This window comes from Bufo bufo, chromosome 5, assembly GCF_905171765.1.
Source record: "Bufo bufo chromosome 5, aBufBuf1.1, whole genome shotgun sequence".
Classification (NCBI taxonomy): domain Eukaryota; kingdom Metazoa; phylum Chordata; class Amphibia; order Anura; family Bufonidae; genus Bufo; species Bufo bufo.
Genome location: NC_053393.1, coordinates 117,677,835 through 117,690,433, shown reverse-complemented (window position 1 = coordinate 117,690,433; position 12,599 = coordinate 117,677,835). Strand labels below are relative to the sequence as shown.

Sequence of the window (12,599 nt, the reverse complement as noted above, 5' to 3'; positions counted from 1 at the left end):
GTGACGTCGGGAGACAAGGAGGCGGAGCACATGACCTGACTACTCCTTGGCTTCCCAATCCCCAGCCAGGCCCGAGCCGCGGACCGCCCGCCCACGCCCCGCCCACTACACCAGGCGGGCGGGCGGGCCTGGCTGCCAGTGCCTTAGTGTGTAAAAAAAAAAAAAAAAAAAAAAAAAAATTTATGCGGTCCGGACGGGCCCCCAGTGGCGTAGGGCCCCATAGCCACTGCTATGGTTGCTATGGCGATCCCTACGCCACTGGTTCATTGTGTAAACCCTAAACATATAAATTACACTTTTAAATTACATTTGCAGACTAATTCAATAAGTATTATGCATTTTTGTACTTCCCACCTTTTATGCAAATTAAAATAAGAGAGTCATATCTTACTTGTGTGACCAGAGAAGAGTCATATTTTCAAGCTCTGACTCATCTCAGGTTAATTTGCATATGTATCAAACCGTTTTTGTTTTTTTTTACACAATAAAAGCACACAGAGCTATGGGGACTGGGTATTGCAGATGTGCTAGTGGCCATCTAGCAACCCATGACCTCAGATCTATACACAAAATCCCAGTGACAGGTTCCCTTTAAGGGGTTAATCCCCATTTGTTTGAATAGGCATGAGTTTGTCAGTTCTATCAGACATCAGTTATTTTTGACATGATAAAAAAATCCTACATGCTAAAAAATCTGATCACAACTGACAGATAATAATAATAAATTAAAAAAAAACTACAGAGTTTGACATGTACAGCACTGACTGGATAATGGTTGTGTGAATACTCCCAATTTAAATGGTAACCCCCAGCTGTCCATTAATTCATATTTCCAGGATAAACAGTTTAAAGATGATCTAGATTTTATGAAGAATGAAAAAAACAGACATGTTAGGTGATTCAAAAGGTCCTCCTCGACATACATCCTGAAGACCACTGGGTGGCAGTCTCAAGCTGCTGGGAGTATCTGCACAGATGTCAATGCATTGCAATTTTACCTTATTCTTGGAATGTTGGATATAAAAATAAAAAAATCTATGTTAAGATATACACGCAGATCCGGAGGCTGCACTACTGAGGTATTAAGATGCCACCAGGTTCAGTAGTGTCATCAAAACCTTGTGTGAATTCTAAGCACCAACTGGCTTAAGCCTTAGGGCTCATGCACACGAACGTGGTTTGGTTCTGCAGCAGAGCCGCATTTTTTGTGGCTCAGATGCGGATCCATTCACTTCAATGGGCCCGCAAAAGATGTGGACAGCACTCAGTGTTCTGTCCGCATCAGTTGCTCCATTCCATGGCCCCGCAAAAAAAATATAACATGTCCTATTTTTGTCCGCGCTTTGTGGACAAGAAGAGGCAGTTAAATTTAAGGCTGTCCGTGCTGTTCCGCAAACTGCGGAACACCATCCGTGTTTTGCTGATCCGCGATTTACGGACCGCAAAACACACAACGGCCCCATTGAAATGAATGTGTCCACATTCAATCTGCAAAAAATGCAGATCGGATGTGGACCAGAAATACGATTGTGTGAATGGAGCCTTAGGGGGGTCATTTATTAAGACCAGCATTTTAGACACTGGGGTTAATAAGCCCTGCGTTAGATACGCCAAAGTTATGTAGAGGTGCCAGCCTCTACATAACTTTGGCGGATCCACCGCCGGTCTAAAATCTACACCAGCTTCGTTGCTGGCGTAGATATAGAATATTTTCTACACCTAAGCAAGGTGTAGAAAATGATAAATGACACAGGCCTGGCAGGGACCAAGCCACGCCCCTTTCCACACCATCTCTCCCCCCCACCTTTTTTTTTTTGACCTGTCATGTGCGGGGGGGAAAGACTCAGATTGTGGTGCAAATAACCTTTGTGCTGCAATCTGCGACAGATATATATGGTGTATATCCGTTAGTAAATTACCCCCTTAGTGTGTATCCGGTTCAATATATCATTCATATAAGCCTGCAAAAGTTCAGAAGTCCTTTTACTTCTAAAATATTCATGGCAAGAGCAGGAAAATCATCATGATTATAAATTATACAGTCGGGTCCATAAATATTGGGACATCGACACAATTCTAAATTTTTTGGCTCTATACACCACCACAAAGGATTTGAAATGAAACGAACAAGATGTTTTAACTGCAGACTGTCAGCTTCAATTTGAGGGTATTTACATCCAAATCAGGTGAACGGTGTAGGAATTACAACAGTTTGCATATGTGCCTCCCACTTGTTAAGGGACCAAAAGTAATGGGACCATTGGCTTCTCAGCTGTTCCATGGCCAGGTGTGTGTTATTCCCTTATCATCCCAATTACAATGAGCAGATAAAAGGTCCAGAGTTCATTTCAAGTGTGCTATTTGCATTTGGAATCTGTTGCTGTCAACTCTCAAGATGAGATCCAAAAGGCTGTCACTATCAGTGAATCAAGCCATCATTAGGCTGAAAAAACAAAACAAACCTATCAGAGAGATAGCAAAAACATTAGGCGTGGCCAAAACAACTGTTTGGAACATTCTTAAAAAGAAGGAACGCACCGGTGAGCTCAGCAACACTAAAAGACCCGGAAGACCACGGAAAAAAACTGTGGTGGATGACCGAAGAATTCTTTCCCTGGTGAAGAAAACACCCTTCACAACAGTTGGCCAGATCAAGAACACTCTCCAGGAGGTAGGTGTATGTGTGTCAAAGTCAACAATCAAGTGAAGACTTCACCAGAGTGAATACAGAGGGTTCACCACAAGATGTAAACCATTGGTGAGACTCAAAAACAAGAAGGCCAGATTAGTTTGCCAAACGACATCGAACAAAAGAATTGTGGGTGGCCACTGAGGAAGAAACTAGTTGTTTCGAAACACGTTTGGTGTGGATATATGCTGTAGGAATTACCAAGCTGTACACAGTCAATGGAATTTGTTTGAGGAAATTTTCCAGCTGGAGCAGCAATATAGCCGAAACCAACACTGCAAACTATCGTGAGACTGGTGCATGAAAATCGACCAGCTGAACAGCGATTGCAGTCTGCTCCCCCGCCACCACTGATAAGTGAAACTGCTGAACTTTTGGAGGAGAGGGTGGTAGCTTCCAATATCTAATACACGGACATAGAGGTGAGTCCACTGTACCGCTGATGCGGGACGCCGCACAGGAAGATATCGGTACGTAACACTCCCTCTTATATCTACCTACATATAGGCTGGTTATTTGATCCATACAGGATTTCATCCAGAAGGAATTCCTTTGATGTCTGTTTAGCCTTGCACATATTACCAGAGACATTGGGTCATAGTATACCACTGCTGAACTCTATGACATTGGGATATCATTTACTAAGATTGGTCCTCACTGACTGTTTGGATGTCTCAAGCAACCTAATCTTCACATTGCTATATTGTTGCAGGTCCTAGTACACACATTGCGATCTGCATTGCCTGCAACTTTAGGATTGTACATGTTGCAGGTCTCGCTATACATTTTGCATTGCCTAGCATACTAGGCCTTTATATGTAATATACATGCTATTTGCCCATCAATACTAGGACCGTTTAGGTTTGTATTTTATTGTAACATTTTATATTTTATTGACCACATAATAAATTGCTTTCTGCCTAGTCCATAGTTTGAGTGCCCACTCACAATTCTTTTGTTCTCAATTCTATTTATACTGGCAGGGTGAGCCAGGTCAGTTGGTTGCACCTATATCCATATATTGTCAGACCTTGAGTCGGCCCTTTTTTTGGATCCACGACATCTTAAAAAAAAAAAAAAGCCTTCACAGTTCTGGAACAACATCCTATGGACAGATGAGACCAAGATCAACTTGTACCAGAGTGATGGGAAGAGAAGAGTATGGCGAAGGAAAGGAACTGCTCATGATCCTAAGCATACCACCTCATCAGTGAAGCATGGCGGTGGTAGTGTCATGGCGTGGGCATGTATGGCTGCCAATGGAACTGGTTCTCTTGTATTTATTGATGATGTGACTGCTGACAAAAGCAGCAGGATGAATTCTGAAGTGTTTCGGGCAATATTATCTGCTCATATTCAGCCAAATGCTTCAGAACTCATTGTCCATCTGCACTGTGAAGCGCCGTCCAATGACCCAAAGCATACTGCAAAAGCAACCAAAGAGTTTAAGGCTGCGTTCACACGGGCGAGATTTCCGCGCGGGTGCAATGCGGTAGGTGAACGTATTGCCCCCGCACTGAATCCCAACCCATTCATTTCAATGGGGCTGTTCAGATGAGCAGTGATTTTCACGCATCACTTGTGCGTTGCGTGAAAATCACAGCATTCTCTATATTCTGCGTTTTTCACACAACGCAGGCCCCTTAGAATTGAATGGGGTTGCGTGAAAATCGCAAGCATCCCAAAGCAAGTGCGGATGCGGTGCGATTTTCACACACGGTTGCTAGGAGACGATCGGGATGGAGACCCGATCATTATTATTTTCCCTTATAACATGGTTATAAGGGAAAATAGCAGCATTCTGAATACAGAATGCATAGTAAAACAGCGCTGGAGGGGTTAAAAAAATTAAATAATTTAACTCGCCTTAGTCCACTTGATTGCGCAGACTAGCATCTCCTTCTGTCTCCTTTGCTGAACAGGACCTGTGGTGAGCATTCATTACATGAACAGGACCTTTGGTGACGTCACTATGGTCATCACATGATCTTTTACCATGGTGATAGATCATGTGATGACCAGAGTGACGTCACCAAAGGTCCTCTTCATGTAATGAATGCTCACCACAGGTCCTGTTCAGCAAAGGAGACAGAAGGAGATGCCGGTCTGCGTGATCAAGTGGACTAAGGCGAGTTAAATTTTTTTTATATTTTTTGTAACCCCTCTAGGGTTGTTTTACTATGCATTCTGTATTCAGAATGCTATTATTTTCCCTTATAATCATGTTATAAGGGAAAATAATACAATCTACACAACACTGATCCCAAACCCGAACTTCTGTGAAGAAGTTCGGGTTTGGGTAGCAAACATGTGAGATTTTTCTCACGCGAGTGCAAAACGCATTACAATGTTTTGCACTCGCGTGGAAAAATTGCCGGTGTTCCCGCAACGCTCGTGTGAACCCAGCCTAAGGGAAAGAAGTGGAATGTTATGCAATGGCCAAGTCAATCACCTGACCTGAATCCGATTGAGCATGCATTTCACTTGCTGAAGACAAAACTGAAAGGAAAATACCCCAAGAACAAGCAGGAACTGAAGACAGTTGCAGTAGAGGCCTGGCCGAGCATCACCAGGGATAAAACCCAGCGTCTGGTGATGTCTATGCGTTCCAGACTTCAGGCTGTAATTGACTGCAAAGGATTTGCAACCAAGTATTAAAAGTAAAAGTTTGATTTATTATTATTATTCTGTCCCATTACTTTTGGTCCCTTAACAAGTAGGATGCATATATGCAAACTGTTGTAATTCCTACACCGTTCACCTGATTTGGATGTAAATACCCTCAAATTAAAGCTGACAGTCTGCAGTTAAAGCACATCTTGTTCGTTTCATTTCAAATCCATTCTGGTGGTGTATAGAGCCAAAAATACATATGTATATAGTTCTATGAATTTAGAAGTATGGACGAATGTCCCATCTGCTTTACTACAAGATCACTACGCCAGCACTCATGGGAAAGTACGGAGCAGGTTAGTCCCCCACTGAATGCAGGGGAAGGTGGACCAGAAGGATAAACAGCAGGGGGCGCTACCATTGTGGTGGTGTATAGAGCCAAAAATGTTAGAATTGTGTCCATGTCCCAATATTTATGGACCTGACTATAAATAACGCTATTCATGACACTAGCATTTCTGTAGGAATTTTTCCTTTTTACTTTCATGCAATATAAAAGTCGATTTACATGCTGACATTCTCTATAAACACAACCTCTTCATGCAATGTTTCTGAAGGACACACCCCCTTCCTTAATGAAAAGTTATTTTAGTGTATTTTTCTGATCCCTTTATTTTATGGGTGAATTCTTACATCGGTTTTGTAAATTAGTACTACAATTGAAGAAAGGCGGTGTGTCCTCACGAAACATTGCGTGACGAGGGTGCGTTAATTCTTAAAGAAATGCCAGTGTCGCGAGTAGCCGAATTCACAACTAAGGCTACATTCACACGACCTTATGTGTTTTGGCATCCGTATTGCATCTGTTTGGTTTTTTTTTTGCGGATCCATTGTAACAACGCCTATCCTTTTCCGCAAAACGGACAAGAATAGGACATGTTCTATTTTTTTGCGGGGCTACGGTGTGCTGTCTGCATTTTTTGAGGACTCATTGAAATGAATGGGTCCGCATCCTATCTGCAAAAAACACGGAATGGAAATTAAGTTTGTGTGCATGTAGCCGAATGATGATTATTTGCCTGATTTGGCCATGATCGATTCAAATCTCTTCACACAATGCTCATCATATAAGATCTCCATGCACCTGACAGATGCTGAGGCACGGTATTAGACATCCTCTGTGGTGTAGCCTCGGCATGAAATAGATTTAAAAAAAATTATAAAAAAAATGTATTGCAAAAGGCCGAGATCTGATCACTTCAGTTAGGGACACAATCTAAGGACTCCACACGACCATTGTCACTTTGCAGGATGCACACGGACTGCATACGTATTCTGGGGATCAGCAATTTTCAAAAGGACCTATTGTAAAAATGCCTTTTGTCTGCAAAACGGATAAGAATAGGTCTGCCACATGCCACATGCTTGCAGGCGGCACATGGACGACATCCGTGCACTGTCAGACCCTTAGTAGAAATGAATGGATCGGTGTGTGATCCGTAAAAAATGCGGATTGGACACGGACCCAAAATACGGTTGTGTGCTTGAGGCCTAATACAGAGGGAGCAGTGGCATGTAAGTTACCCTCCACCGGTAACTTCAATGGGATAAACGGCTGTAATTACACTGCACCACTGCTACAATGGAGATGACGTGCGGGTAAAGATCTAAACGCATGCAGTGCTCACATGAAGGTAGTTTACAGCCCCTTATAATAGCTGAACGGCGGGGGTGCTGGGAGTAAGGCTGGGTTCACACGGGCGTTGCGGGAAAATGTGCGGGTGCGTTGTCTGAACACCCGCGATTTTTCCGCGCGAGTGCAAAACATTGTAATGCGTTTTGCACTTGCGTGAGAAAAATCGCGCATGTTTGGTACCCGGTGTTCTGTAGATTGTATTATTTTCCCTTATAACTATGTTATAAGGGGAAATAATACATTCTGAATACAGAATGCATAGTAAACTAGCGCTGGAGGGGTTAAAAAAAAAAAATTCAAAATTTAACTCCGCTTAGTCCACTTGATCGCGATGCCGGCATCTCGTCTGTCTTCATCTTAGCTCTGTGGAGCAACAGGACCTGTGGTGACGTCATTCCGGTCATCACATGATCCATCACCATGGTAAAAGATCATGTGATGGATCATGTGATGACCGGAGTGACGTCACCAAAGGTCCTTTACCTGTAATTAATGCTCACCACAGGTCCTGTTCAGCAAAGGAGACAGAAGGAGATGCCGACATCGCGATCAAGTGGACTAAGGCGAGTTAAATAATTTTTTTTTTTTTTTTAACCCCTCCAGCGCTAGTTTACTAGGCATTCTGTATTCAGAATGCTATTTTTTTCCCTTATAACCATGTTATAAGGGAAAATAATAATGATCGGGTCTCCATCCCGATAGTCTCCTAGCAACAGTGCGTGAAAATCGCACCGCATCCGCACTTGCTTGCGGATGCTTGCGATTTTCACACAACCCCATTCACTTCTATGGGGCCTGTGTTGCGTGGAAAACGCAGAATATAGAGCATGCTGCGATTTTCACGCAACGCACAAGTGATGTGTGAAAATCACAGCTCATCTGAACAGCCCCATTGAAATGAATGGGTCGGGATTCAGTGCGGGTGCAATACGTTCACCTACCGCATTGCACCCGCGCGGAAATCTCGCCCGTGTGAGCGCAGCCTAAAGCCCGCAATTATCTGATATTGATAATCTATTCTGAGGATGTCATCAATATCTAGCCTGGACAGTAAAACGTAAGAAATGACATTTTGAAAGCTAAAAAAAACACAATTTTTGAAATTTTTTTTTATTCATCAAAACTGAACAGCAACAGGCACGTATTAAAATGAGTATGGCAAAGCCGTGTACAAATGGCTTTACGCTTAAGCCGTCTCCCAAAAAATGTCTGTTGCAACAAACTGTAAACAGATGATAAACAGTCTTTAACAGCAATACCAAGGAAAATACAAATCAGCTAAAAAAGCACCAGATTTTTTTCATTTTTTTTTTTTTCTCTAGATAACAGTTGTGCTCACTATACTTAAAACAAATTACAAAATAATGGAATGTTTAAAGTTTAAAATTAGTCCTGCAACTGGTCCTAAAAACAACTTATACAACTAAATCCCACAAAACTAGTTCACAAAATAAACAAAACCCAGAGGGGAAATAAAGAAAAACTAAAAACATGACACGTTTGGTCACTTAGCTTTGTGCATAGATTAAGGCATTTTAGCAATTCATTACATTTCACTCATCCTTTATCTGTGACAAGTAGATGGACTGGTGAGCTGGGCACATCTTTGCTTTTGCTGACCTACAACTCCCACTATCTGTACAGGCCTGTTAGGCTAGGTCTACACGACGACAGGTGTCGCGCGACACATAGGGCACAACTACACTGCGACATGGGTCGCGCAACATTTTTTATAATGGTAGTCTATGGTTTTGCACTGCGACGCGACAGTCGCAGAAAAATCCATCTTGAATGTTTTTTTTGCAACTGTCGTGTAGCAGTCGCAGCGCAACACCATAGACTACCATTATAAAAAATGTGCCGTGCGACAAATGTCGTCGTGTAGACCTAGCCTTAAACGTCAGGAAATTTGTCGTCCAGCGAAAGGTTTGGTGTGCGGCTTTCCAAACCCATGGTATAGTCCGGTAACCAATCGCATGCACACACTCACACGCGGTTCATTCCAGTCACTCACACGCACACTGCAGCAAAAAAGGCATTTGTACCCTTGTCCGAACCAAAAAAAAATAAAAAAATTCCCTTCCCTCTTTTATTTCAGACTGGCAAATACCCTGAGCTGAATATGGTGTTTACATTAATTCCACCTTTTTCCGTGCAGTTCAAGTGTTCAGTAGTGGAAAATGGTAATTAAAAAAACAAAAAAACAGCATGCAAAGCATTTCACTATAGCTTAGCAGAACAAATCGGGACAGTGTCCTTGCATTCTGCCTTAAAAAAAAAAAAAAAAAAAAATTGCTGCCAAATCTTCCAGCCATTAAGGAGTTGGAGTCTTGGCTGTATGCTACTGAAAATATTGCAAAACGTGGAAAGTTCCCAAACGAAGTTATGTGGTGGTGTGAGGGAGAGGAAGGATTGCAGTCAACATTTGTTCTTCTTAAATAACCATACAAAAAAAATTAAAATAAATAAAAAAGATCCAGTTAGTGGCTCCTTCACAACCATGCTTAAAGGCAAGTGTCAGTCAGTATATTCAGTGGATTTGTAAACAGCATTTCTTGCCGAGGCAGCAGAGCAGTGCGGGCACTTCACATTTCCAAACGAGAAGTCAACACAAAGTCCTTTAATCTGGCAAATTCCCACCAGTAGCTGGAAAAAATATCTTCCAATTAGAATAAATTTTGAGACGGAGAAGTTTCCTTTAACAGAAAAAATAAAATTAAAATAAAAATGTAAAAAAAAAAAAAACACCAAACCTGTGGCACATGAAAAGCTTCCTGCAGTTTTCAGTCAGTCGTTGCTGTGCTTTGCATATTCAAGCTTTCATTGAAAAGAACAAAACCAACTGAGGTATGTGCATATTGCTCTATGTTCAGGCTGGGTATAAAAAAAATGAAAAGAAAAAAAAAGAAGAAAATAAAAAAATTGGAGCAAGTTAAAGGAGAATTGGAGAGAAATAATGCTGGCATTAGTTTTTTTTTTTTTTTACGTAACCTTGGCAATCAGGAGAAATTCTGGCACCAAGACCCTTTTCTGATCACTTGCTAAAAAATACCACTAATGAGCCGTTGTGATGCATACTCTAGGTTCATGGTGTGCAGTCTTCCTGAGGTTAAAAAAAAATAAAAATACATGTATAGGTCAGTCATCAAAGGCAGGGTCGGCCTCTTCACTACTGGACCGCTCCTGCAGCATTCCCTTCCAGCTGGCTTTATTCAGTCCCACGTGGCCCAGCATGGTCTGCGACAGCCTTGTGTTGCTGAATCGGGCCCACTCCACAAACAACGGCTCCACCAGGTAGGTGATGAACCCTGAAGAGACAAGGAAGCGCCATGAGAAACACTGGAGGAAATGCAGTTGTAGTGTAGACACCAGAGATTCTGGGTTCCTTCAGCTACATTTATAGGAACCTGTCGGCATCTTTTGTCATGTTAAACTACAGTGAAACCAAACATGTTCCCCATGAAACTCAGCAGTCCCGTTTTGGTGATACATAACTTTTGCAAATGTGGTCCATGGACACTGTGAACCCACCAATATTTGTTTGATTGACATCTCCCTTCCCAAAAATGATTTTGGCGCTAGGAGAATTCAAGCTAAGATGGGTGCCTTCACAATGTTGACTTTGCTCTGAGATGCCCTAATAACTCCATAGATCAGGGATCAGCAACCTCCGTCACTCCAGCTGTTATAAAAACTACACCTCCCAGCGTGCTCCATTCACTTTTATGGGAGATTAATGAACAGCCAAGCAAGTGTGCATTTTGGGAGTTGTAGTCTCACAGCAGCTGGAGTGCCGAAGGTTGTTGACCCCTGCCATAGACCATATCTACATAAAGAGAGGTACCTTTTCGTTACTGTTTGATTACACGTAACAAGACCTACAGCACAGTGTTAGGCCGAGTTCACACGAACGTGTGTGACCCGTGCCTGTGCTGCGGCCCGCAAATAGCGGGCCGCAATGCACGATCGCCGGCCGTAGGTCAGCCGCATCGGATCGCGGACCCATTCACTTTAATGGGTCCGCGATCCGGCCGTTCCGCTAAAAGATAGGACTTGTTCTATCTTTTAGAGGAACGGAAGTACGGGACGTAACCCCACGGAGGCACTCCTTAGTGCTTCCAAGGGGTCCCGTCCCGTGCGGCCGTTCCGCGATTCCGGATTAGCGGACCCATTGAAGTGAATGGGTCCGCATCCGTGATGCGGAATTCACACGGAACTGTGGCCGTGTATTGCGGCCCGCGATTTGCGGGCCGCAATACGGCCACAGATCACACACGTTCGTGGGAACTTAGCCTTATTACGGTAACATGGTTGCCGACATGTTCCCTTTAACAAATTAAGTGAAGGCGGCATCATCTACACAACGAGATTACTGATGAGGGCTAGAGCCATACGGCGACAAAAAGAGTACAACTATATTGTGACATGTGTCGCGTGACATTTTTTGCAATGATAGTAAATGGTGTCGCACTGCGACAGGCGACAGTTGCACAAAAATCCAACTTGTGGCGCGACTTTTGTGCAACAAGAAGTCGCACAACACCTGTCGCCGTGAAGCCCTAGCCTAAGGCCTCATGCATACAACTGTGTCTGTATTACAGTCCACAAACCAAGGATCTGCAAAATATGGACACCTTCCATGTGCATTCCTCATTCCTATCGCCAGAAAAAGCTATTCTCAACGGCAATACGGACAAGAACAGAACATGTTCTACAACTTGTGGAGCAGACATATGGATGCGGACAGCACACGGATGACATTCGTGTGTGTTTTTTTTTCTTGTGTGGATCCATAAAAATGAACGGGTCTGTGTGCGATCCGCAAAAAATGCAGATGACACAGAGATGGAAAACATGGTCGTGTGCATGACGCTATAGTCAACAACATGGAAAGTTACTACAACAGAGAGAAGATAAACATAGAGGAGACAGATGTGCCAATATTATCACGGTGGCGAATGCTAGATAGAACTTTCCTCCAATTTACACCGCCTCATGGTTGGCTTTTTTTTATTTTTTATACAAGTATACAACTAGCAGTGATGAGCAACATCATGACCCTGGCTCATCCTTACCAATCTGGATGTTGGAGATGTTTGATGTGTTCCGATCGCACAGAGGACTGATCTCCAGATTACATTTCCTCTCCACATCCCCTAAGAAAGAAAGACAAAAATCTTTTATAATTTCTCATTCATCCACACAGTAACATAACAGATCAGAAAATACACATTGCTGAGCAGTCATGTACTTGGTGAGATCACCAACCAAGCATTGTTAGGGGGAAGGAGTCCTGTCTGAAACTATCCACTTAATGCCACCTAGGTATTCATGGCAGGTCATGGAGTTTGGAACTACTTTCTGGCATGGGAATGGAGACAAACATACTATTGCCAAGGATTAGATACACAGTCCTGTTGCAGGTGACAGTCCTATCCTCCATGTTTTCCTGCAGACATTATCCACTAGCAAGTCAATATGTGTGGACCAATGCTCATCAAACATTACAGCTCAAATCATATATGTACTAGATGGTCTAGGCAGGGTGCTGAATCTCCTTCAAGAGACCAGTCCTGTATGGAGACTTACTGGCAAAGCTCC

At 42.9% G+C, this 12,599-nt stretch overlaps 1 protein-coding gene across 4 annotated transcripts in view; it reads right to left on the bottom strand.

Annotated features, from left to right (window-relative positions):
* Positions 1-8,838: 8,838 nt before the first annotated feature.
* PDE7A (phosphodiesterase 7A) overlaps positions 8,839-12,599 on the bottom strand; it is an 85,526-nt gene continuing 81,765 nt past the window's right edge. For 3 of the 4 annotated variants that reach the window (XM_040432774.1, XM_040432775.1, XM_040432776.1), the window contains 2 exons: positions 12,074-12,154; positions 8,839-10,306 (listed from right to left, as the gene is read on the bottom strand). In XM_040432774.1, coding sequence (XP_040288708.1) covers positions 10,137-10,306; positions 12,074-12,154 — 251 coding nt within the window. In that variant the 3' untranslated portion in view covers positions 8,839-10,136. The remainder of the gene's footprint in view (positions 10,307-12,073; positions 12,155-12,599) is intronic. The other variant, XR_005779099.1, reaches the window with a different exon arrangement.